Source organism: Hoplias malabaricus, chromosome Y (genome assembly GCF_029633855.1).
Source record: "Hoplias malabaricus isolate fHopMal1 chromosome Y, fHopMal1.hap1, whole genome shotgun sequence".
NCBI lineage: Eukaryota > Metazoa > Chordata > Actinopteri > Characiformes > Erythrinidae > Hoplias > Hoplias malabaricus.
In genome coordinates this window covers 79,487,911-79,515,729 of record NC_089820.1, presented here as the reverse complement: position 1 = coordinate 79,515,729, position 27,819 = coordinate 79,487,911, and the positions used below count along the sequence as shown (strand labels likewise).

General features: G+C 39.1%; 1 protein-coding gene across 1 annotated transcript in view; it reads left to right on the top strand.

Annotated features, from left to right (window-relative positions):
* The window catches only part of LOC136677895 (sodium channel protein type 2 subunit alpha-like), a 52,310-nt gene extending 33,836 nt beyond the window's left edge, over nucleotides 1–18,474 (top strand). The window contains exons 17-27 of the mRNA XM_066655593.1: nucleotides 1,469–1,897; nucleotides 8,034–8,148; nucleotides 8,663–8,817; nucleotides 9,425–9,598; nucleotides 13,724–13,846; nucleotides 14,432–14,704; nucleotides 15,108–15,161; nucleotides 15,267–15,408; nucleotides 15,511–15,611; nucleotides 15,706–15,976; nucleotides 17,246–18,474. Of these exons, the coding sequence (XP_066511690.1) occupies nucleotides 1,469–1,897; nucleotides 8,034–8,148; nucleotides 8,663–8,817; nucleotides 9,425–9,598; nucleotides 13,724–13,846; nucleotides 14,432–14,704; nucleotides 15,108–15,161; nucleotides 15,267–15,408; nucleotides 15,511–15,611; nucleotides 15,706–15,976; nucleotides 17,246–18,474 (3,066 nt within the window). The remainder of the gene's footprint in view (nucleotides 1–1,468; nucleotides 1,898–8,033; nucleotides 8,149–8,662; nucleotides 8,818–9,424; nucleotides 9,599–13,723; nucleotides 13,847–14,431; nucleotides 14,705–15,107; nucleotides 15,162–15,266; nucleotides 15,409–15,510; nucleotides 15,612–15,705; nucleotides 15,977–17,245) is intronic.
* Nucleotides 18,475–27,819: the final 9,345 nt, after the last annotated feature.

Sequence of the window (27,819 nt, the reverse complement as noted above, 5' to 3'; positions counted from 1 at the left end):
ACCTCTATCTTTACGTACAGTCTGCACCTCGCCTGCAGCTTGAAAACCCCACCCTGCATGCTGACAGGATTTGTTATTTAGAAAACCTGGCTGTTTGAAGTCACATGTTTGAGACTGTCTTTGGGACTCAGTAGTTCAAGTTTAAAAGTGAAATAGCTCACCCGTGACTTCAAATTCTGGGGCATGATACATCTCCTAGTTTATAAAAAAAACTAAATAGACATTTGTACAAGGTATGTGTAAAAACCCCAAAATTTTAATTTTGTAAACTGAGATGTACATTTCTATAAACATAAATATGAAATTGATTGACCTACACAGAAATTGCTCCAAACTTGATTTGATTTACACAGTTAGCTCATCGTATTTTTATGATTAATCATGATGTGTAGCTTTAGACACCACTAATTTACTCATTGTATCCGATGTACTTTTTTTACATCCCCATTTCCCCTTAGGGATTGTTCTAGCTGTCAGATGAAAAAAAAACATTTGTCAAATACCAGGTCCATTTTGAGCCACATAGTGGCTCAAACACAATGTTAAATGCATATCATTGACTGTAATATATACAGTTCAGAGCCTAGCTTGCACAGGCAAGCATTTCCTGGAACTCATGCTGGCATGAGCTCATTTACTGAGCCAGTAAACGTAAGGCTCAAAGCAGACCTGTAGTTGGGATTACATGATCATAATGACTGGGCTTAAATTCATGTTCAATCATGTGCAACTAAAGCATATTATGTGTTAAAACTGATATGTTATCAGGCATGTAGTGCCATAAAATTAAAGAGACAGGTTATAGCATTTACATATTTTTGTTTGTTTTTGATGCCTGTATCACACTCGGAACAGAGGCATGTTTTTATCACTGTTTCTCTGTAGCAGACAGATCTGGTCTGCAGGCCGGCCAGTCAAAAAACACACTGTGTCTACAGAGTCATGCTGTTTTATCACATGAACAATGAGGTCTGGCATTTTTTTAGTGAAATAACCATGGATGTTCCAGGAAAAGATGTCACACTGGTTGCAGCATGTTTCTCTAAAATATATACTATTGCCACTGTCCCATTTTTTGAAATGTGTTGCAGTTTAATATTTACAAAATTCAATCAAGCCATGAATAAATTGTATATCCTTTCATTGTGAGCTAAATCTCAGTTAAATTCACATATTTTCGTTTGTTATTTAAAAAAAATCACAACTTCTACATGAGTTTTGTCCCCTGAAAATTTTATGTAAGGTTAACATTATTAAATCTTAAAAGAATAGTTTACAACATCCAATTCACCGTACCTTTCACCTTTACAATTTTTTGTTTTGCACCAGAGCTGAGGCAAATTTAAAGGATAATAATGGAAGCTTTTCCCCTTTCCATTATGCAAACTAAGTGCAAATTATCCCAAGCCTCCATTTTCATTTGTTAAGTGATCTTAATTACAGTTGCTTATGCATTTTCTGTCTCTAGGTGCTAAACTTGTTCCTAGCTCTTTTGCTGAGCTCCTTCAGTTCTGATAACCTGTCAGCTCCAGATGAGGATGGCGAAATGAACAACTTGCAGATTGCCATTGCACGGATTCATTCGAGTCTGACCTGGATTCTGGGCTTCAGTAAGGACCTCTTCAACGGCAATCTGTCCAGACACAGGCAGAAGAACAAGGAGGCCCTGGCAGTCATCAAGGCTCACAGTACCAACCACATTGAATGTAACGGAGTTGTTGGGAAAATTGGACGCTATGGAGAGAAGTATATCATTCCAGAAGGGGAGGACAGCTATATGACCAATCCTAACTTGACCATATGTGTTCCCATTGCACCTGGGGAGTCAGATGTGGAGTTCCTGGAGGAGGAAGAAGAGGAGGATACTGAGACATCAGAGGATGAAGAAAACAAAGCAGTAAGGGATTACTGAAATAACTTTTCATTGAATGTTGATTGAATGGTTGATTTGAGTTGGTGATTTTCTTTAAAGAATGACAAGTTCTTTTCCTTAAAGGAATAGATTTGCCAAAAATCAAATTTATAGAATTTTCCATTATGTTTAGTCAGACAAGTATGAAATTCCAAATGTTCTAATTTAGCTTTAAATTTGAGGCTAATCTAGTGGACAGTTCACGAAAGCCTATACACCATTTAACACTGAGCATAATCATCATACATTTACCTGAATGCATCTTGAAGCCTAAATTTGTCAGTTTTTATAGATAAAAAAAACATAGCACATCATATAGTTTGCTTGCTACCAATTGCTTTTTAGTACTTTAGCTCCAAAGTAAAGCAAGAAGAAATTATAATGTCAGACAAGACTGGTTGCAAGGGGAAAAGAGCATCAGTGTAATTTTTCCAATTTTGTTAATAATTATTTTTAGTGTTTTTGTGATTCCTATTTATCTGTGAGCTATGTTAAAGGAAATCACAGCACATTGTAATGATAAGCATTAGGAACATTTGTTATTAAGGTGTATTTATTCATTTCATCTCTACATCTATTTGCAATTATACCTTCATCCTCATTGTGACTGGACGTGAGAACTGTCCCTCAAATGAAAAGCAGGGTTCGTAGGTCAACGGGATGATGTGGCATGTGTGAAAGGGCAGATTGCTGTGTGTGTGTGTGTGTGTGTGTGTGTGTGTGCGCCAGGAAAGGAAGGGGAGGGGGTGGAAGCCTTGGATGTGTGGAGCCTGTTCCGAATTCATAAGCTGTTAAGCTGCACCACAGACAAGGTGATCCAAGCGGCAGCACAGTCTCTCTTACATAAGAGCTGAGATGAGAAATGCGTCTGCTCAAGTAGGCCAGCTTGTCATAGGCATAAGTGGCATGTCATATTTTTAAAAAAATATTGTATTAGAGTTGTATTTTAGCGCTTAAAAATAATTTATTATCTAATGTTTATGCATTGTAATGCAATCCATTTGGACCAGTGCAGTGATAACATGGCAGGATTAGAGTTTGGCAATGATTGGTTTGAGAGAGATATTAAAGTTTTTCTTTATTGGGGGGGGTTGCTTTTCAGCATTAATTAACAATTTATGAGCAATAAAAATAAACATAAAATAATAAACTTAACTGACAATTTCATGTCACCAACTATGATATACCAGGACTCTACAGTAATTTTCAAAAGTGAAGATAGTAGTCTGCCCTTATTTGAACTTGACTACTTTGCAAATTTAATCATAGACTGTGAAAAACTTCAAACATTTAGTATACGAAAGTAGTAGCATTGTACAGTACTGGAAAAGAAGTACAGTCATTTTGGAAAGTACTCTGCTGTAATTTACAGTAATAGACAAATCTGAAAGGCAGGGTGGCCCTCAGAGGGGTAGTCCAGCACCCATGTGACCAGTTGTATAATCTTAATGCCCACCAGGCTGGCCTCTTTCATAATGATCACGTTGCTCACAAACAGCAGCACCGTCAAAGAGAGCAATCTCAGAGAACCCACGCTCAGTCCATAAGTAACTGGACAATGACTTTTGTTTGTTTGTTTGTTTTGGCTCAGCATTCCCAGAGAATTCATTCATTCATTCATTATCTGTAACCGCTTATCCAATTCAGGGTTGCGGTGTGTCCAGAGCCTACCTGGAATCACTGGGCACAAGGCAGGAATACACCCTGGAGAGGGCGCCAGTCCTTCACAGGGCAACACAGACACACACAGAATTCACTCACACACTCACACCTACGGACACTTTTGAGTCGCCAATCCACCTGCATTGTGTGTTTTTGGACTGTGGGAGGAAACCGGAGCACCCAGAGGAAACCATTTTAAATTAAAATATAAGTGCTGAATGTCAACTTTAATTTTAGCTACATTTAGCTACATTTGACCCATATAGGCAACACAGTCCTTTTTGAATGGATTTCCCTTTTATAGGACCTTAAAGAACATTACGGGTTAATATCATCTTATAAAATCATGTTCAGCACTGTGGAAGATCTTTTAAAAGCAGAGGCTACCATCTTTTCTGATGCTGTTCTACACCTCCAGAAAGCTCAACAGTGAAGTCTGGTGTCCCAGACCCACCCCACTCCAAGCTAGATTTACAGTCCTACCTTACCCTTTAGTATCAACAACCGTAAATCCACACTGGCCTCCCTGGTGACTAAGGCTGTACCTAGACCCACTGACACCAGTTCCATGTTATCTTTACATGCTACATCACCAACCACCACAACAGCATCTCTACAGTGCATTTCCCCAACTATTCTGTGTTCTGCTTATCCACAACCACTGACTAGACCTTTCAGCTGTTTCTGATAACTTCTTCACAGCTGCCCTTAGTGTCTGGCCCCTGATACGAACTGCACAAGCAGGGATGTGGCAGATTTGGCTATAAATCCCCTAAGAACTATCTCCACCGGTCTAACATGTTCCTGCCACCCACGTTCCTTCACCTCAGCCGCCAAGTCCGCATAGTCCAGTTTCTTCCTTTCGAATGCTTTGTCTACTTCATGAATTATCCGTTTACTTTCAGAGTACAGCACCATATCTGGCCTCAGTGTAGTTAATGCAATGCATTCCGGGACCTGCAGTTTTTTACCCACGTCCACCAACAATTTTCAGTCTTGTGCTTCGACCCATTTACCAATATTTATAGCCTGTGCACACTCTCGAATATGTTCACTTTCATGCACAAACCTAATCACTTTATTACTACAACCACTCGTTAATGCGTTTACCTCTAAGCGTTTGCTGTCCAACAAACATGCTAAAACCCTTAGCACCTGATTATATCTCCATGTATACCTCCCCTGTAACAAACTGACCTTACAAGCAGGACCCACTGTCCAAGATTTTGTGGAGTTGGAAGGACATCATAAGTGGCTCCAAGCAAAAACTCAATACGACTTGCTTCCATCACCTACAATTCTTGCCAAGTGATTTTCCACTTCTCTACATTCTCCCAGCGAAACCACTGGCCTTGTTTTGCCTGTGACGCTGCTGTTGCGCAATGTGCCTCCTCTTCCTGATCGTGAATAAATCTAGTCATCGTTTGCCTTCTCTCTGGTGATGTGGCCTTACTAAACGCTTTTCACGAATCACCTGACCGAAGGCCCGCTCTTCCGTGTTGCACTTGGCCCTTAGCTGTAATGAGCCCCTGGCTACCTGCACTGCCACTCGTGGGTTCCACTTCCTTCCTGCTTTTGTGACTGGCGTTGCTGCTTTAACCACTGCATCCTTTGCCCCTGACAAAATATTCTCGCGACTCACCTTTGCACATTTAAATTACTCAACCAAACTTGTGAGTGGTAGGTCCAGTATCCCTCTCCCATACCATGCCACGCTGCTTAAACACTGTGGCACCCCTAGCCACTTCATTATAGTCTTGTTCATAACCTTTTCCATACTTCAGTGATTGAAACATCATAAATTTTCAACGGCCATCTAATACGAGGCAGTAAGCCAAACTGCAGACAAAACACTTTCAACTTCACTGGCACACATGGTCTATCAATGCTATTAATAGCCTTCACCAATTCAGCCTTTATTCCCAGAACTTGGTCAGTATTATTTAGTGCCGTACTGTACCAGCTACCTAAGCTCTTCACTGGTCTCTCCAGTACTGTAGCCAACGTTAGATTATCATTTAACTTTGTCCATGTAAGCCCTGATTGAGGGAACCAAGTACCATCATGGAACCTCTTCCCACCTGCGACCCACATAGAGGCCCTGATTACTACCTCCATTGCCATCATAAATGCTAATGGTGAAGAATACCATATATGTTAGTTACAAATCAGTCTTTGAGTTAATTATTATATACAGGAGGTCCTCGGGTTACGTCAGTCCTGAGTTACGATGTTTCGTGGTTACGACACATCTCCCATTTACTGTATAAAGCCTTGTTTCGACTTAAATGTTTTTGCGTCGTAAACGTTGTAACGCGAACTTCGTGAGAATACACGGTTACGTGGCTCGGGACCGAGGAGGATAGGTGTTAGGATAGGATAAGTTCTTACAGTATGTTATTTACGTACAGTATGTACGTATGTTCTGACTTACACCGAAATTCGGTTTACAACGCGATGTAGGAACGGATCAACGTCGTAAGTCGAGGACCCCCTGTATGTCCAGTTTTAATTATTAAACACAAGTATTGCTTCACGTTAATTTTTAACATTTTTTATCCTTTTTCAGATCACTTATTAATACTTGAAATTACTTGGAATAAGCCCAGTAATATATTCTTATTCGTGTGTGTCTATAAGGCTAAAAAGATATTGTTAAATGCCAGAGGCTCAACAAGATCTGTGGATGAAGTATATATTGAGATAAATTTGACACAATTCACCAGCTTCTTTTCAAAGGGAACTATCTTTTGCTTCTAAGCAAGTTAACTCTAAAGTTTATAGTAATATAAAGTCTCTCTTTCTTGTTTTCTGTCTCTCTCCCTCACACACGCACACACACACATACATATACACATACACACACACATTTTGTTCACTCTGCTCACTGGCATCTTAATGTAGGATTACGGTGCTAACATGATTGGATTTTGCCAGCACCTTCAGACCAGTAATCCTGGTAAATCATTTGAAATATGCTGCCATTACAACACCAGGAAATCTCCTCAAAATGGCATTAAGATGGTAGGGCTTGTGGCAGTGCATACTCAGCCTGAGCTACATCACACACAAACACTTAATACACACAAGCTGAGGTTAGTGATGCTCTCTAATCTTAGATGAGAGAAAAGTAACATTTATAGCAGTCTAATCTACCACACTGAATGAACTTAAGGACATATGGTTTATAAATAAATTTTGTCAACTCTCGTATATATTTCAGGGATTTCTGTCCTCTGTCAATATTAATAGGTTTATGCATGAATGGTTTGGATGTTAACAGTCAATCAACTCTTCTTAACCAAAAAGAGACATAAGTACATTTATTAACAGAACTTTGTGGATGCCCAGCTAGGGTCTGGCAGTAGGATTGTTATACAATATACATCAATATTGGTAGGAGTTGCCAGTATTGCCAGATATATGAAAACGACAATGTGACAAATTTCTGTTCTACATCTAGCTAGTAAACTGCCAAAAAAACAAGCAATGTAGAATTGCAGGAATGCTCCTCTGTTTTTATTGTCTCATGTTAAGACAGGAACAAGCACTGCACAAATATTCACTGTTTGTTAATGTCAAGTGTTGACAAGAAGAGTGAAAAAAAATAATAAAAAGTTTGGCAAAATTGTCATAGCCAGCTTCACACAATTAAACCTCTCTGTATTTACTTGGGCTACTACAAGGCGATTCAAATGTGCCTCACGAGCCACAGATGTGCAATTTAACCCAGCCCTGTAAGCTTCCACAGTGCGATTGCACCCTGCTCTCCCTGGTCCACAAGCTACCTCAGTGCGAATAAACCCTGCTCCTCAATCTACCCAGGTGTGTTTAAACCCTGTCATGTACGGCAATACTATACAAGCCTAAGCTCAATTAACTTTCTTCTGAAATTGATTTGAGCTTCATGTTGGATCATTTATGTGAGGTATTTATGGCTTTAACCACAAGAACCTTTCTGAGATAATGTCAGGGTTTTTGGTCAAAGGAGCCACACTAACCTATCTCAGAGGTATTGGATGGATTCCTACAACTCCAGAGAATGCAGTTTCACTGCTCCACTGACCAGTGCTGGGGAGATTTATACCACTCCTGCCGATGCTTGGCATTGGGCATAGTGACCTTAGGTTCATATGCAGCTACTCCAGAGCCTCATTACATTTGATGCTTTTCTGTGTAGATTATACAAGCTGTGTATACATACTTAAATGCCTGAGTGTTTAGTAGGTGCATGTTAAAGTAGGTAAACCCAATAATTAAAGCTGGAAGATATAGGCAAAATTTAAATCATTGTTACTGAAGCATTCTATATTGTGATAATTATTTATATGTATATATTGATTTATTGTCCAGTCCTACCAATCATAATAAGACGTGTCTGCAAACATGGACATAATGCAACTTTACTTGTGAACATTGTGTAGAATGGAACTGAACATTATCCTGTCATTTCCTTTAGGAAGTGATCAGCTTGTCAGAAGGAAGTACTGTTGATTTAAGGAAACCAGGTGAAGAAGAAGAAGGCTCTGTTGTGGTTGAAGATACCATGGAGCCAGAAGAATGTTTTCCTGAGTGTGAGTGAAGTATAGTATCCTAATTGTCTACCTGTGTTCTCCTACCCTAAATGTAGTTGACCATATAAGCAAGTCTATTTGAGATTATTTTGGGTGTCGATGCAAATGCCAGACACTTTACACTGGGCGATATTTAGGTTAAGAGGAAGCCTACACTTTTTATGTTTTTCTGGAGCTTCCTAGAGAAACAATTGATCCTTATATTAATAGCCTTCTGCTAAAATTGATTATGTGTTGTGGATTATAGATAAAACTGATGACATTTGAAGGGTGGGAAACCACAGTTTTACACCATGTTTGACGAATTCGTCTCCCTAAATGTAGGTCATTATCTGTAGTTGTTACTTCCAACCGCTTGACCTAAATCCAGGTCTTATGACATAAGATACCAAATGAGTATGTGAGGACACAGGCCTGTACTCAGCGTCCTTGATTGGACCATGTTTGTTGGCTAGTTTCCTTCACCTTGTTTTTTTTTAGTTTCTGACTCTAATAATAATCTTACTTTGCACAGTTTGCCTGCGTCACTGTGAGTGCTGTAAAATCAACACTACACAAGGTTTTGGCCTGTCCTGGTGGAGGCTAAGGAAGACCTGCTACCAAATTGTGGAGCACAGCTGGTTTGAGACATTCATCATCTTTATGATTCTTCTCAGCAGCGGAGCACTGGTAAAGGCTGTTAAAAAAACGTCCATGCACAATCAACTCTTAGTCTACAGTTAGTGTTATATAATGTATATGTTATTTATTGCATTGTAACATAAGAAATTTAATTTATATATTATTTTCATTCTGATTCAGATCTGCACCTTTGACTTAATAGTTTTTTAGCCATGTCCATAGCTCCTGTTCTACTCATGAAAACAATGTGGTATTAATTGAGACTAAAGAAGAATAATTAAATGGCCAAACAAAATCCTTACCTTCTCTCAACAAACTGAGTCATGCAGCTGTGTAAAATGATCAAGAAATTCCACAGCCATGTGTGGACAGGAATCTAAAAGAGTATAGTGTTTTCAACCCATGCTTCTTTCTGATGCTAAACAGTCTACACAAGATAATGTATTGATGAAGAAAGTAGGTTAGTAACTACTTCATGAATAAATCAGTAACAAATTATGATGTCATAAACTATACACAGAACTTCAAGTAGCAGAAATCGAGTGTATAAGAAAGCAGTTTGGTTGTACAGTGAGATGTGCTGAATGAAATATGAACTCTAATTTAGTTTAGTTTGTATTTATTATGATTTATGTTTGCCCATTTGTATTTTCAGGCATTTGAAGACATTTATATTGAACAGAGGAAGGTGGTGAAAGTAGTACTGGAATATGCTGACAAGGTCTTCACGTACATCTTTGTGCTGGAGATGTTTCTCAAGTGGATTGCCTATGGCTTTAAGAAGTACTTCACAAATTACTGGTGCTGGTTGGATTTCCTGATTGTGGATGTGAGTGTACATTTTTATGGTTTTATTTCACTGAAACAATCGATTGTTTATTGTACTGTGTTGAATTTGGCTGATGTCACCATTTTCTGATGAGTTCAGTATGAAGATGTGTGACGTCTTACAGTGCATTTGGAAGTATACATTCTTCATGAACGCTTTTCTTTATTCAATAATGGCATGCACCACAATATGAAAAGAACATTTGAAAATGTATTTATGTAGACTCTGTAAAAGCACATTTTTGTTGTTTTGGATTTATACGGTAGTTGTTTTTGAGCATTAATTCATTGCAAAAAATTATCCAGCCAAGATTGTCCAATCAAAACAGAAAACGACCACAAAAACATTAGTTTTGATATTTGAATTATAAAAAAGATTATTAATATGACACGTAAGATACTTATGGATTCCATTTATCAATTTTTTTTACATAATAAAACGTATTTTAAGACATGTCTTCAGTACCATACCAGTACTATACTATACCATACAATATTTATATATATAGGCAGCAATGGTCACAGACAATTCAAATTCTCTTCCACACACACACACCAAAATGAGTTGCACTGAGGGTAAGGCGAGTGAGAATTACCTTATATGATTTAAATGCACAAGCCCTCACTGTGTTTCTCCTGGTTTCACCCACTCGTCTGACCCCATACAGATCTCCACACATACCTCTAATGATAGGGTAAGTTCATAGTTCAAAGGTCAGAGGTGAGTAAACACTCAGGATAAGCGGTCACATCTGCATGACGACTGCTTTTCTGTTTCACTTGTGCTACTTCAAGATATAAATGCCACTGTCTCTCCTAGACAAAATCAAAACCTATTTTTTATTTGTTTGAGTATGTAGGCTTACAGATTTTGTAACAGTTATGTGGTTACATGTGCAGGACCCTGGCTTTTATATCAGATGAACTTGCCCCCATCATTTTTTTTTTCTGTGGAAGATTTAACAAGAGGAACTAGACGGTGTTTTTATTTATTTACATTTTTAAGTATCTTTTCTACATACCATTATTTCAGTGCTGTTGCAGAGGCTCATGAGATTATCTATTGAGTGGTGAAAAGAGAGCAAGAGTTTCTCAGTTAACTAGATCTTGTATTGTATCAGGGAATAATTAAAATCTTGTAGTTGCGTGCTGTATGCAATTTTTATATTATTTTATTTACTGATTTTTTGAAACTAGAGCCTCACACAAACATGTTGTATGAGTCCTTTTTAGGTATACTGGACAAAATCCAAAAGTACTTTCTTTTATAAAGAACTAGAGTTTTTTGGGACAAATACAACGTTTAGAAAAAATATATTTGCAGTATTCTCATTTGGCATAACTATACACTTTTGGCACTGCAAAGTGCCTAAAGTTAATTTGGCTGAAGTAATTAAATTGTCATTGTAAAAAACTAAATTCTTTATAAAAAACCTCTCTATTTAATATATATGCATACTGAAATGCATATATAGTTGAGTATGCGGGTAAGTGCGCTTAATAAAATGCGTATTGGAGCATACTTTGTCTTTGTCGGCATGTCATTTCATTAGATGATCACAAACATCATGCCATTTCCTGCAACAGTCATCAGCAACGGGTCATTCAACAGCAGAATACCATACTGTTCTCTCCACTTTGAATGTAGAATAGAGTGGAAGTATATTTCTTGTAACAACCCAATTTATAAATTACACATCAGAATTTACTCAACTTAAGACGTCCCAATAAGCGTGTTCCTGTAGAATGTCCCATAACCCATAATTATTGGCTCTACAATGTTTAACCATTTATTTTGCCAAATTTAACTTCATTATTGTATAAATAGTATACGGATATATCCTGATCAAGGTTTTCTTTGCTGCTGGTAGAAGTTTTGTTTTGTTCCAGTTTGAAATTTTGTTTCAAATACAGCTGAAGTGTGCATACTGCAAGTACATTACAGTTACTACAATTATTGAATTTTGTTTAATTTTAGAGTATTTTCAGAATATGTCATAACTTGATTTGTTTTAGCTTTCTATTTAAAATTACATATTTATTGTGTCTTTTGTATAAACCATGTTTCCATAAAAGGTTTTTTTTTTTGTTAAATGCAATAAAAAACAAGAATCTGTGATTTGTTTTCATCCTACTCTTTTCATCAACTAACTTAATTGTATAAACCATTATAAACAAATCTAGAATTTGACACCCGAAATATGCTCCAAAAACAGAGGCATGTGTACCACTATGTCAAAATATCTTTTAATTATATCTCTTAATCATTTATTCATTCATTCATTCATTCATTCATTATCTGTAACCGCTTATCCATTTCAGAGCGCTGTGGGTACACCCTGGAGGGGGCGCCAGTCCTTCACAGGGCAACACACACACACCTGTGGACACTTTTGAGTCGCCAATCCACCTACCAATGTGTGTTTTTGGATCGTGGGAGGAAACCGGAGCACCCGGAGGAAACCCACGCAGACACAGAGAGAACACACTAAACTCCTCACAGACAATCACCCGAAGGAAACCCATTCAGACACAGGGAGAACACACCAAACTCCTCACAGACAGTCACCCGGAGGAAACCCACGCAGACACAGGGAGAACACACCACACTCCTCACAGACAGTCACCCAGAGCGGGACTCAAACCCAAAACCTCTAGGTCCCTCGAGCTGTGTGACTGCGACACTACCTGCTGTGCCACCATTTAATTAATCTAAAATATATCAAAATCAACATTCAGAATTTCTTATCGCTGTAATCTTGCCCATATAAGTAATACTGACTTTTCTTTTAATTCTCTTTAACATTTTTTAATTAATTCCGTTACATCCCCGCTGCCTGTTCATGTACTGTCCTTTTAAAACCACACTACCATGCAGTCATGTGACTTTGCCTCATTCAGTCTGCCACATGGAAACAACATGGAGGAGAACCTAAACAAAGAGGTGGACAGAGCGATTTGCGCAGCTCGTAACAAAGAAAAGTGCTGCGTCTGTAGGTTGGACATGTTTAGAGTCTAGTGAAGACGACACTGAACATAAAGTAGTCAAATGTAAACACTGATTAATTTCAGACCAAAATATGTCCCTCGGTCTGTTTCACACTGAACACAATCACACTCCGAATATGAACAGAGCACGGCTTAAAAACAGAGAAAAGCTCCCAGCAACATTAGAAACATATATCTCACCTTCAATATTGGAGCATATTTAGAGTGCAAGCTTTGTCAGTGAACTCTGAGGCAACAAAGAACAACAAAATAATCGTTTATTAATCGTAATCGAGGTAAAATGTTCAATGAAGCGTGATATTGGTTTTCAATCGCATCGCCCAGCACTACTTCAGCTGTTTGTTTGATTCTGCTGCTCATTAGAAAACTGATCTCAACTGTAGGCCAGCACAGCACACACATTCTGTGTCTATAAAGCCACGCTAACACAATAAAGGTTAAAGATAATAAACAGGGATTCTTGTTTTATTGCATTTTACAAAACATTGCAATATTTTATCAGGTTACTTTAACATTTGCAAAATATTTCTTAGCAATACATTGTTGTAAAATGTGTAATAGCAGTGTGCTCAGCTGGTATAACTGTGTTTTGATGAAAGTTTGATTGCAGTGTCAGTAAATACTGCCATATCAGATATAGGGGATGTTTTCCTTTTCTAATTTGAAGAACATACCTCAATGCTGCAAGTTGTGGATAATGTAACTTACAAGAATGTATGTTTTTTTCCATTTTTAATATAAAGTGCTGACTTCATACACTGTAATGTATTTTCTAGGTTCCTGTAGCAAGGATAACTTATTGGACTGAGTATACTTTTTATATCGCTTATTTTAAATAATTACTATTATTTTTGTGATTACACCTAGTGCACAACTCCCTTATATAAACTCTTGGTAGATGCCGAAATGTACTGCAAATCTCAAGCCCAAAGTCCAAATCTGGAACCTAAGCCCAATCCAAACAGACGTCAGAACTCTATGAGTTCTGAGAAATATCTTCTAGGTCTTTGAACTCTGATAAATATTTAATTAACTCAATAAGTAATAGCCCATCAGGTTGTGGTTTATTATAAACTACAATAAAGCTCAAATATACTTTTCTCTTTCAATCCTGCAGGTGTCGTTGATTAGCTTGGTGGCTAACTCTCTGGGATATTCAGATTTCGGAGCTATTAAATCCTTAAGGACCCTAAGAGCACTCAGACCACTGAGAGCTCTCTCCCGATTCGAAGGAATGAGAGTAAGAACAACTTCTCTTCTGTGTTTCTTGTATTTAGTTACGGAAATAATATATAATATACACATCCTGAAAAATGGTATATTAGTGTTGAAACATAAGGTTTGTCGTCGCCTCACTCCTCAGTTTACGTTTACAAACCTTACGTTTACTTTAATTCTAAATGACATCCATCAGGGCACCAGAGGTGGCAAAATAAAAGTAAAAAATTCTCTCCAAGATTTCATCCCAACTGTAAGTAATCTCAAAGCAGCTTGAGAGGTGTCTGGGATTTATTTTACGTTCTGGATCTAAAGTTACCAACTCTGCAGTATATAATATATTTATAGGTTTTGTCCTTGCCCCTAAAGAGTAACAGATCCCTTTGTATCCGAAGAAACATCTGTAACAGCCAGATAAAATATTCTAGTGTGTTCCTCCAATGTTTTTCCTCCTCGTTTAACAAGGTGCACTCAAGTTTTGGTGACGTCCTAATGTAGGATTAGGGTTTAAACGTCTACTGACTACTACTACTACACTAGATTGTAGACAGGTCCAATATGTCTCCCAGAACTGTGTGGTCTAACGTGTTTGTCTGCTGTTGTCGAGGTGGTGGTTAACGCACTGATTGGAGCCATCCCCTCCATCATGAATGTCCTGCTGGTGTGTCTGATCTTCTGGCTCATCTTCAGCATCATGGGTGTCAACCTTTTCGCTGGCAAGTTTGGGAAGTGTGTTAACAGGACAGGCTACATCCACAATGCATCAGTTGTGAACAACAAATCTGAATGCCAGGCCATGAACGACACCCAGTTCTACTGGACCAAGGTGAAGGTCAACTTCGACAATGTCGGTTTGGGCTATCTTTCGCTTTTGCAAGTGGTAAGTGGTACAATTTTTTTGCTGTATTCATGTTGTTTGTTTGGGAGTTGACAGTTATGTCAGTCTTTCATGTCCATTTTCCCTGGCTATGCTGAGTCATCTCACTTCTTTTCTGGTCTCTGGTCCCAAACCTATCATTTACCTCTGAAAATAGTCTGCTTTCAGTCAATCACAAAAGCATATAATTGCCTGTTACCAAGGCAGTGGCTTCCTATGGTGTGCATCCAATTGGTTTACAACTGACTTTGTGTGGGTCTTGTCTTTATAAGGGGTAAATGTGTGGGTAAGGGGTAGGGTAGTTATATATCAGGTTTGAAATAAAAGCCATATTTGAGAAAATTGCGTTTAATAGCTTTTCTAAAAGTAGGTCATGTTTACCTTGGTATGTGTCTTTGTTATCCAGGCAACTTTCAAAGGCTGGATGGAAATCATGTATGCAGCTGTGGATTCCCGTGGTGTAAGCTTTTTTATTGCTTCAGGAAAAGACAGAAATGATATCAAATAAAAAAATGTTGAAGTGTAAATCAAAATACTATCCTCTGTGTTGTTTTCTTCACCGCAGGTAGAAGAGCAGCCTATTAAAGAAATCAATCTTTACATGTACTTGTATTTTGTCATCTTCATCATTTTTGGATCATTCTTCACCCTTAATCTGTTCATTGGTGTCATTATTGACAACTTCAATCAGCAGAAGAGAAAGATAGGTGCTGATACTTTTTTAGATTTACAATTTTAGAGAGATATTTAATCTGAATGTGGATATTTGTTGGTTAATATAAGACTAACCTCTTTTTTGCTGTTTCTAGGTGGACAGGACATTTTTATGACTGCAGAGCAGAAAAAATATTACAATGCCATGAAAAAATTGGGGACAAAAAAGCCGCAGAAGCCCATACCAAGACCAATGGTATAACACAAGTTTCATTCAATTAATGTTATTATCTTAGCTATGAACCTAGTGTATTTCTTAATAATTGTTAACAATTTGTTGGTCTATCTAGAATGTTCTGCAAGGATTCTTCTTTGACTTGGTGTCCAAACAAGCCTTTGACATTACAATCATGATTCTCATCATCTTGAACATGATTACCATGATGGTGGAGACAGATGAGCAGTCCATTCGCATGGAGTTCATCCTGAACAACATCAACCTGGCCTTCATCATCATCTTCACCACTGAATGCCTCATCAAGATTTTTGCCCTCCGCTGCTACTTCTTCACCATTAGCTGGAACATATTTGACTTTGTAGTGGTCATCCTTTCTATTGTGGGTGGGTAATGACTGTTTGGAGGAGTTGCTTTAGATATATCAGGGGTATCAAACTTGTCTTGAGCTATGAGCTTTCCAAAATACAGTAAGCCGTGTACTGTCTAATGACATATAGGCAACGTTCATTAAACACAGTCAAAAGGAGGTCTCAAATCTCAAATCACTACATTGTTTTGGACCAATACATGTCATGCCACTTTGCTTGAAATGTTTTTTTTCATTTAAAATCTAGCCTACTGCCAGCATGTGGCTGAGATGCAGCTTCCAGCAACATCACATCCATCTTTGGCTGAGAGTTTAAATAGAACAGAGCTTCCTATAGTACTTAAATTCCTCTCATCCATCTAGCTTGGTGGCTAAGGTAGAGGGCTCAAATTATTTGTTGGTGTAACTTTGATATAGTGCATTAGCCTCAGGTTTTTCAGGAACCTGTAAAAATAAAACTAATATTTTCATGTGTATATATGCAAATGCATATGTGCGAATGTGCCATTATTTATCATTGTACAAAGAAATGTGTCTTTAACATTTAACCACTCAAAATCCACTCAGAACCACACATGGGCACACACACTTTAGTGCTCTAGGGGCAGTGAACAGAACACACACAGGGAAGCAGGCAGCCATCCCCAGGTGCCTGGAGAGAAGTTGGGGTTTAGGAGCCTGGCTCAAGGGCTCCTCAGCCATGGATTGAGGGAGGACAGTACTGTTCCTTCATTTCCACTGCCCTCAATTTTCCTGCCTGCCATGGGGATCGAGCAGGCGACCTTCCATTCCCAAGTTTGCTTGTCCAAACTTTAGGCGACAACTACCCCCTATATATTGTATTTATAAAACATATATAAATAAATATACAGGGGGTCCTCGACTTACGATGTTGATCCGTTCCTACATGGTGTCGTAAACTGATTTTCGGTGCATGTCGGAACATACGTACATACTGTACGTAAATAACATACTGTAAGCACTTATCCTATCCTAACACCTATCCTCCTCGGTCCCGAGCCGCGTAACTGTGTATTCTTCCGCCACGCACACCAAACACGAAGTTCACGTTACGACGTTTACGACACAAAACCACTTAAGTCAAAACAAGGCTTTATACAGTAAATGGGAGATGTGTCGTAACCACGAAACATCGTAACTCGAGACTGACATAACCCGAGGACCTCCTGTACTGCCAATAATATATTTATTGTTTTTCTGTATATAATGTGTCATTATTTCACATTTTAATTTCAGAATTCCTTGTATCTGTCTCTCTCTGCAGGAATTGTCCTGGCTGATATTATTGAGAAGTACTTTGTGTCTCCCACTTTGTTTCGGGTTATCAGACTGGCCAGAATTGGAAGAGTCCTCAGGCTCATACGAGGAGCCAAAGGAATAAGGACGTTACTCTTTGCCTTAATGATGTCGCTACCAGCGCTATTCAACATCGGCCTCTTGCTTTTTCTCGTCATGTTCATTTATGCCATTTTTGGTATGGCCAACTTCGCCTATGTGAAAAAGCAAGGCGGAATCGATGACATGTTTAACTTCGAGACATTTGGGAACAGCATGATATGCTTGTTCCAGATCACCACCTCAGCTGGGTGGGATAATTTATTGGATCCAATCCTGAACAACTCACCTGAGGAATGCAACCCACAAATCATCAACACAGGAACCAACACCAAGGGCAACTGTGGAAGTCCTTCAGTGGGGATTACATTCTTTGTCAGTTACATCATCATCTCCTTCCTTATTGTTGTTAATATGTACATTGCCATTATCCTAGAAAATTTCAGCGTGGCCACGGAAGAGAGCACAGAACCTCTCAGCGAGGACGATTTTGAGATGTTCTATGAGGTGTGGGAAAAGTTTGACTTCGAGGCTACACACTTCATTGAGTACTCCAAGCTGTCAAACTTTGCAGATGCACTGTCAGAGCCCCTGCGGATCCCCAAACCCAACAGGATTAAGCTAATCAACATGGACCTGCCCATGGTCAGTGGAGACAAGATCCACTGCCTTGACATCCTGTTCGCCTTCACCAAACGTGTCCTGGGTGAGTCGGGTGAGATGGACGCCCTCAAGCAGCAAATGGAGGACAAGTTTATGATGGCCAACCCTTCCAAGATCTCTCACGAGCCAATCACCACAACTCTCCGGCGCAAACAAGAGGAAGTTTCAGCAGCTATCATCCAGCATGCTTATAGGAGGCACCTGGTCAAACGACAGGTGAAGCAAGCTTCCTACTTGTATCGACAAATAAACCTTGACGGTGTGTACGTTGAGGACGCCCCAGAGAAAGAGGGACTCATAGCTTGTATGATTAAGGAGAATTATGGCCCTGAGGAGGAAATAGTTGAGGAGTCTGTGCAATCTTCTCCTCCGTCATATGAGACCATCACTATGGCTAACAGCGACCTCTTCCAGGTGCTGATATCTGACTCCAGGGACTCTGTACCCTCTGAGCCTTGCACCTCGGCAGAAACTTATGAAGAGACCTTTCTTTAGGAACTGTTGCTCTTTTTTTAAGTTGAAAGTGTGTTTGGGTCCATTTTAAAGCGTGTCGGGGCCACCTTTTTCAAGATGAGCATACACAGTGTTCACAGCACATTAGATTTTATGGAGAAATTATACTTTTTTATGTTGTTTGCTATCACGTAATATGCAAAGGAATCCAGAACTTATAAGAAAGAAAGACAAAGTATTTTTTGCAGTTTTCTGTGATATTTTATCATTGCACAAGCCATGCGTTATATTAATATCGCTACAGACATTGAAACATCAGGATGTGTGAATAACAATTTAGCAAAAAAGAGCAAAAGATCATCATTATATCAGTGGACTAATAAGTTTAAAGGTCCTGCCAGATCGTATTGATTATAGACTAAATGGCTTTTAGATATTTACCTCACAAGATGGGTTTTGACTATAATGATACATTCCTCAACAAATTTTGATTTGTATATCTCCAGGGCTGCAAAATATTATTTTTTTATAGTTCAAATGTCTGGGTTTAAAGGAAAGAATGACATCTTTATAACTTGAAAGTTATTTAGAGTGGGAACGTGAACTGTCCATGTTTAGGACATATCAACTCAGTAGCTCTTAATCATGAGCACACCAACTAAAAAAATCTGGCCTCTTTCGTTCAATTATGATTAATTTTGTTTTTCAGAGGCACAACACACTAATCTTTACAGTATAGTTTCCTACATAATGTGGGATCATATCATTAAAGGCTAAGCACCAGCGATATGAAAGTGTCAAACAAATAAATACAGTGGAATTTGAGTTCCTAACTTGTGTTTATTGATAGTCAGAAAACATGTTATTTCTTACTAATTGAAGGAATAAGGTATAAAAGACCGTTGGCCCCCCCCCCAACGGTGTTGGGAAACTCTAATAGGCGTCTTGCCTGTGACGTAGATGGTGGACAACAACTCTAGAAGCTGCACTTAATTTAATGCAAAATGACGAAAAGGTGTGTTGTTTTTGGCTGCAATCATTCAATGTACAGTGGGACATCTGTGCACAAATGACCCAAAGATCCCAAAATATCTAGAAAATGGACTAAATCTGTCCACTTTAAACGGACACTTTGGAAAGGACCATCCGCTCACTCCGTTATCTGTAGCTCATTTCACTGGCGCTTTTCCAACAATATGGGCATGTAAGGACACCAACGAAAGGTGTTCAAGAGCCTCTGTAACATGGAGGTAAACAGGGTAAGGACACTCACTTCGCCTGTTTTAGTTGGTGTTAGTTAACGTTAGCTTGACTCGCTAAACTCGGTGTCTCAGATTATACTCGGCTACGTAGCTGCATTACGGAGGTTTATAGTGTCGGATGAATTCGAGTTCGACTTCGATCACATTTACAAGAATAACGGTACCTCTACATTTGAGTTTAGCTTATTGCTAGGCTATTGTCATGAATAATGTTGGTTATTTAGCTAGATACTGTCATAACAGTCAGTCATAACGGTGTTTTACCGCGGCGTTGTTCAGCTGTTGTCCACCAGTGACGTCACGGTTGCGTTCAAGAATTTCCGTAGAGAGCTCGGGTTTTTCCGTTAATTTAATAAAATTGTCAGTTTTAAAGCAAATTACGCTGCTATTTTCATTTTAATTCATACTTATATCTGTCAGTAACTACAATAATGTGAAATACTTCATGGAGGTCCATTAGGTGGTGCTTAGCATTTAATAACATTTTTAATTATATTCTAGTATTTCTAATACAGATAAGGGTCAGGGGTCATGATCATTCACTAATGTGTTTTCTCTTTTAATACAAATTTCAAATCAAACTTGCACTAAATGAAGGAAAAATACGAGTCATTTGCTTTAGAACAAAACCTATTTTCTAAACTTAGCCAAATTAGAGTTTTCAGACTGTAATATGGAGATCTGCAATATGTGCCTGTTCCTGCTTTGTGTGTGTGTGTGTGAGTGAGTTCATGTGATTGATTCAACTTGATAAAGCTGTCTTCAGGAGCCTTTTCTGAGGGCATTGAGACACTGTTGTAAGCAATAATCTAAATCCCTACTTTAATGGTTTGTGTGAGAGGGGGGTGTATGCTGTAGACCAGGGGTGCCCAACTCCAGTCCTGGAGGGCTGGTATCCAGCAAAGTTTGGTGATTGCTCTGCTAAAACACACCCCTTAAACCTGGCAGTTAACAGATAAGTTGACTCAGGTGTGTGTGAGCAGAGGTATAACCAAAATTTGCTGGATATCCTCCAGGACTGGAGTTGGGCACCCCTGCTGTAGACCATCATATCATTTACAGTTCATTTACTTTCTTCAGTAGTTACTAAATTATTCTGAAAGGGAGCTTCAGCAGTATGCTATACTCAGCTATAAAGAAAAGCAAGAGAAGGAAAGTGAACAGAGAACTGAGATATAACAAACATCTGCTAGGTGTTGTTCTTTTTTTTATACAAAATATTTTCCTATTGTAAGAGGTTTATTCGTTTATGAAATATTACAGAAATTGACAATAAAATATTTGTCATGAACTACAGCTTGTACATTTGTACACTTACAATACTGTAAAAACCCATTCTAATGTACATCAAACTGCATCAAATGTACATCGTTTGTATATACGTGTACCGTCCATAAAGATTATAAATATTGCAGTGTGTGTCTACACATTCCACACCCTATCTCCTTTCTGTTTGATGTGATGAAAATCATGGTGCTCCCCCACCACCCCATCCCCTCCCTCCCTTCCACTGCTGCTGAGAAAAGGGGGTCTGGTCTTTGTGTTCCCAGCAATGCGGCCCAGATCTCCACCCTTGCCTTCTCAGAGGAAAAGGAAAATGTGATGTGCAAAGATAGAAGAAACATGTAACAGTATATTTCAGGATGTCTTAATTATTTTTTATTTTTAAAGGTGCACCAAAAAGGATCATGGTACCAATGGATGGTGCAGTTTTGCAGAAACTGAGGTTTGCTAGGTTCAAGTTTAAGTGCAAGGTGTCCCCTGAATTACGGTACAAGGGAAGTGGCTGGAAGTGTTTAGGATCAATCTATGAATAATCCCCGACAATGATGTTGGATGACTGTAATCTGGGATCACCAAGAGCATCAACACCAGCAGTCTCTTTGTTTGATTGGCAAATTTAGTCTATTTACTTTTCTTATTAAAGATTCTTTAACGACACATCCTTTAAGATCCAGCATTAGGCCGCCTTCTTACAGAGAAAGCATTTACAGAAACCTTGGGTTTTTTATTTATTTATTTATTTATTTTATCTTAATTTTTTGATATTTATTTATCTATCAAATATCTCTTAAACATGCCTCTTTAAAGTGGACGTATGATGAAAATATCACTTTTTCCAAGGCATTTTGCCTGAAAATTAAATAAATGAAAGGTAATGCATTGACTTGTACGCAACGTTCAAGAAAGTCTGCAATCAAAAATTCAAACTAATTTTATTTTAAGAAATCCACAGTCTGCAGAAGCCTCAGACTGTAGTTGGAGTTTGTAATGAGCACAGATTTTTTTGGGGGCTTTGGAAGAGGGAGCCAATTTGGCAGAGCTCCCAGAGAGCTTGCCCCTCTCCTGCCCAACAGAGAGGGTGCTCAAATCCCTCAGAGACCAGCTGGACCGTATGGATTATCCCAGCGGAGAGAGGGGGGAAAAAAAATCACTTGTTTTAATTACACACGCATACTTCTCTCTCTCTCTCTCCAGTCATACATACAGACAGAAGCAGTCAGGGTTTTTCTGTTCACTGCAAAAGTCATTTTCTCTACTTTATTTCTCTTTCCTTCAGCTGTGTGCATACATTTATTGGGCATTTCCTCTCCAATGCTTTATGTCTTGATTAACCCATCCTTATGTAGCTCATTATCTCGCTTGCTGCATTTTCTTGCTTTTGCGCAAAAGTAAGTTCTTTGCTTTTTTACTTCCTCTAGTTTCTTTACGTGCTAGAATTGCTATGAAATATATGGAGGGAAAATCCCTCTTTATGAATGTACCTAAGTAATTGAGATGATGTTAAAGCATTGGAACATGTGGCCAGGATTAAGCTTTGCTAGAGGGGAAACATAAGAGATTAAAAATGCACTATTACTAATTACAAAAATGTACTTGCACATGCTACTGCCCTTTGCAATTCTGTGAACACAATCCAAATGCATCTGAAATTTGATTTAGACAGAAAAAAAATTCCCTTGGACTGTATGTCATTGTAGTCATTAAGCATGACCTGTAGAAGGGTCAAATGCACCTTAAGGGGTTTACTTTTAAAGGAACTGATCTATCACATGCAAGAAGTGTTTGTACCATCACTGTCCAAATCGTGGAATGCATATCAGGGCAATGAGGAGGCTTTTAAAGAATTGTATTTCTGCTACAGGTAGTCGACCATGATCCACTGCAAATGTATTTTCTTTCACCAAATTAAAAAACATGCTGGCTACTCTATAAGGCTAATCATGTAAAAAAAAAAAAAAACCTTATGAGGCATCAAAAGCTATTTGGCTGTAAATGGCACCCCCTTGTGGAGATTTTTGTAGTCCACTAAATGTGAGTGAGTGAATGAGTCACAAGACATTTCAGTTTGGTTCAAAATGTGTAGAATATACAACATGAACAAATGTATTTAGCAATAGCTAAAATAGTAATTTTCATTTATTCATTCATTTATTATCTAACCCTTATCCAGTTCAGGGTCGCGGTGGGTCCAGAGCCAGTCCTTCAAAATAGTTATTTGCTGCTTAAAATTAAACTTAATGAATTATCAAAAATCACCTGATAGTAACACTGAAGCATAACCTCAATTATAAGTATGTTAGTATGAACAGCACAGGTTTTCGTTGCACTATGTCAAATTTGGCTAAGTTTGAAAGAAATAGGAATACTGATGGAGGAGTAAAACAACATGGGAAAACACAAATATCAACCATAAAATTAAACACCTCCTTGAGCATACATTAGCACTTTGTAGTTCTACAGTTACAGGTTGTAGTCTTCTGTTGCTCTGCGTCTGTTGTTTGCCCCATTTCAATGTGTACTTTGTAACACTTGACTGTACTAACTTCACCTTTAGGGCGGGGAATTTGGAAACTCCAGGCCTAGAGGTTACGTGGTGTGTAGGAAGCCGCTAGCAGTTAGCATTCAGGACACATACTCTGGAGTGGGCTACACAAAGGCTAGTTTATTTAGCTACTACACAGACCATACAAAGCCAGGCCACACGGCTGCTACTCATTCCGTTCACATATAAAGGAAAAGTGCAGCAGGGAACTTCTTAATAGTGTTATTGGATTTAATAGAGAGTCTACACTAAGATGGAGGGGTGCAGCCTAATGCTGAGATACCAGCTTACACTCTTCTCACTCTACTACCCCCTCTCTCATGGGAGAGACCCTTATATACCTGTACCCATATATATATATAAAAAAAGTTTGTAACCGTTACAACTTCAATGGTCAGGACCAACACAGAGCAGATAATTTTGGGTTGACACAGGTTGTGGTACTGGTACAAGTGGATCAGACACAGCAGTGCTGTTGGAGTTTTCACCACAACGTCAGTGTCGCTGCAGTGCTAAGAATGATCCACCACCGACATAGTACTTGTTCTCTTGTTGTCGCGACCTTGAAGAACGGGTTAAAAACGGCAAACAACTTATGCAGAACAACAAATAGACTACAACCTGTAATTGTAGAAATACAAAGTGCTCCTGTAATATCAGTGAAGGTTGTCATAATGTTATGGCTGAAAAATTTGGCGTCTGTACTGCTGTGAGTCCAGAGGAAAGGCGAATATAGTCCAGGTTCAAGGTTGTGTCGAATTTGGCAGGACATTTTAACGTCAAACATACACAGCACGAAAAGAAGCTGCGGCTTATCTGGCCTCGGAATGAGGTTTTGAGAAGTCTCAGATATAAACTTCGGACTAGGTTGGAAATTTTCTATGAGGATTTGATGGCATTCAACCATGAGAACCAAAAAATTCAGGTATTGTAGTGGTATATCAGAATATCAAAATGTTTTCGTTCATTTTTTGTGTGGTAATATTTTTGTGGCAATAAAGGTTTATTCAGCTTATAGTAGGGTGACCAGATCTGAGATGGTGAAAAAGAGGACACGTCTCGCCCCTCGCTGCCGTTGTATGCTGAACCTATGTGTGATTTAGGTCCTTTACACCTTTATTTGCTACACATGGAAAAACAGGGGAATTTCTTTTTTAATTCATCCGAGAACTTACATTTACGTTTCAGCATAGCTGCTTGAGATGAGGGTAGGTACATGAGCTTTCCCTGACGTAAACAAGGACTACTGACGTGCAGACTGACCAATTAAATGTTTACAGAGAAGGTCATCGACCAATAACGGTAGCTCTACAGTCAGACCGTCCAATCAGAAGATTCTAGGCTACTTCACCACGCCCCCTTCTCACTCAAGCGAACCAATCAGAGTAGGGGAAGGCGGGACTAGTTTGTGAACGAAACTTCTCGAAGTTCTATGTAAGCTCTAGAAAAACAAAATCCCGGACGTTTGTGAAGTTCCGCCCGGACATTTTTTAAGTCTAAAAAAGAGGACATGTCTGGGTAAAAGAGGACGCCTGGTCACCCTAGGTTACGGCAGCTCTCAGAACAAAACACCCTCCCCACGCTGCCGCCATTCAGTAGCTCCGCATTTTTTAAGGTGGAATGGTATGTTTGAATAGCTGACTGACGCTTGCTCTTGGTTTGTCTGTTTGTATTCACTGTTTTAATTACCACATAAACCAATTTGTAATTCGAGCTTTTTGAAAGCCATTTAGCGTTTACGTTTATGGCAAAAACCCCAATATGCAGTCAGTTTCACCTGGAGGAACTAGTTTTGAGTAAGAGCTCGACTGTAGCTAACTTACCTGTAAGATTTTGAATTACCACAGAAACTAATTTGTTTAGCTTTGTAGCACTTTGTGTTTACTTTAAATGTACGCAGTTAGCGGTCTTTTTTTCATATTTGATGTCAGTCCCCCCCTTAAGTTATGCATCTGAAAAAGCAAAAATAAGTCAATTTTACCTACCTAAGGAGCAGGAATAGAGCAGGATCCTCACCTTCTTCATGCCTTCCAACTTTCAGAGGTTTCTTTGTACAATCCCGAGAGAGAGAGACACTGTGGCTGTGTACAAACACCTGACATTTTTCTAGACAGCAAATAATAAGGAAACATTATCTGATTTATTGGATTAAATATTATAATAATTTTTATATATAATATCATAAATATTATTTGTTGGATGCTGAAAAGTGAAGAAAGACATTTTTAAGAGGAAAATCAGGCAAAAACCATTGGTGAGGAACTGTAGTTTGAATGAATAAAGTCCTGTGATTTATATAGAAGCTATACATTAACTATCCATCCATCCATCCATCCATTATCTGTAAGCGCTTATCCAGTTCAGGGTCACGGTGGGCCCAGAGCCTACCTGAAATCATTGGGCGCAAGGCGGGAATACACCCTGGAGGGGGCGCCAGTCCTTCACGGGGCAACACACACACATTCACTCACACTCACACCTATGGACACTTTTGAGTCGCCAATCCACCTACCAACGTGTGTTTTTGGACTGTGGGAGGAAACCGGAGCACCCGGAGGAAACCCACGCGGACACAGGGAGAACACACCACACTCCTCACAGACAGTCACCCGGAGGAAACCCACGCAGACACAGGGAGAACACACCACACTCCTCACAGACAGTCACCCGGAGGAAACCCACGCAGACACAGGGAGAACACACCACACTCCTCACAGACAGCCACCCGGAGGAAACCCACGCAGTGTTTCCGTCCGTTTTTCTGCTATATTCTTTTAATCTTGGATTTATTCCTGTTCAGGAAAATTGTCCCCATACTCCCAAACCTCACAAGCTAAACATGATAGCTTTAAGGAGAGAACCGTCTTTCTTAAAATTACATTGTACATTAATGTATGGAGAATTGTGAAAAAAACACATGTATTTAAACATTGAAGAGGTCTTCTAACAACATTTCTAAACGCTCTATAACTTAAGAGGGCTCTGGGGAGTAATACCTGGTTAATTCAAGCTGTTTATGTCATCTTTTGGTAGGAACTAAGCTACAGCCAGTGGACAACTCGCCCAGCCGGGTCACTATGGGCTTACAGTGCAACATTTACAAATAACAACAACAGAAAAGAAGACAATTCAATTGATAAATGCAGTTATCAATGTGGCAGTTAACTTTCGGCAAAATTTGATGATGACAGGCCTCACAGACATTCACCCGGAGGAAACCCACGCAGACACGGAGAACACACCACACTCCTCACAGACAGTCACCCGGAGGAAACCCACACAGACACAGGGAGAACACACCACACTCCTTACAGACAGTCACCTGGAGGAAACCCACGCAGACACACGGAGAACACACCACACTCCTCACAGACACAGAGAGAACACACCACACTCCTCACAGACTGTCACCCGGAGGAAACCCACACAGACACAGGGAGAACAATACACTCCTCACAGACAGTCACCCGGAGGAAACCCACACAGACACAGGGAGTACACACCACACTCCTCACAGACAGTCACCCGGAGGAAACCCATGCAAACACAGGGAGAACACACCACACTCCTCACAGACAGTCACCCGGATCGGGACTCAAAGCCACAACCTCCAGATCCCTGGAGCTGTGTGACCGCCACCGTGCCCCCTATACATTAACTAGCTAAAGTCTAAATCTTTAGTGTCTGAAATCAGATTCTTCATTTTTGCTCTGGAAATATGAAGACAATTGACAAATTTGATGATGACAGGCCTAGAAATTATTCATCCTGAACTTTCTATATATTCAAATAATCTCAAAAAATTCTAAATAATGAGGTCTTAGCATTGCAGCAATATCTTCAGGCTGTTATATATATATATATTAGTCTTGTCTGTACATTAATACCAAACTTTTCTGAGTTGATAGGATTGCTTTTGGTTGAACTGCCCCTGGACTGTTATTAGCTGAAGCTGCCCAGAGAGAAGCAGGTGATACTGGTCAGCCTCAAAATGACAATATGAACATGGTGTCCATGGTGATCTATTGCTTATTCCTTCAATACACACACACGTGTATATTTAACAGGACATACCAATGACTTATTACGGAATCACAATCACAGAAAATTAGAAACTTATAGTTAAATGCAGTGATTGTCAGTTATTTTCTTCAGGTTAAAATATATAACACTATAATGTTTTATATGGTCGTCCACGTCCAATAATGGACGTGGTATTTTGGATGCACTGGTTCCATGACTTCGTTTAAAGGGACCCTGCATTTATTCTGTTTGTTAGTGCGCGCCATGCCCGTGAAG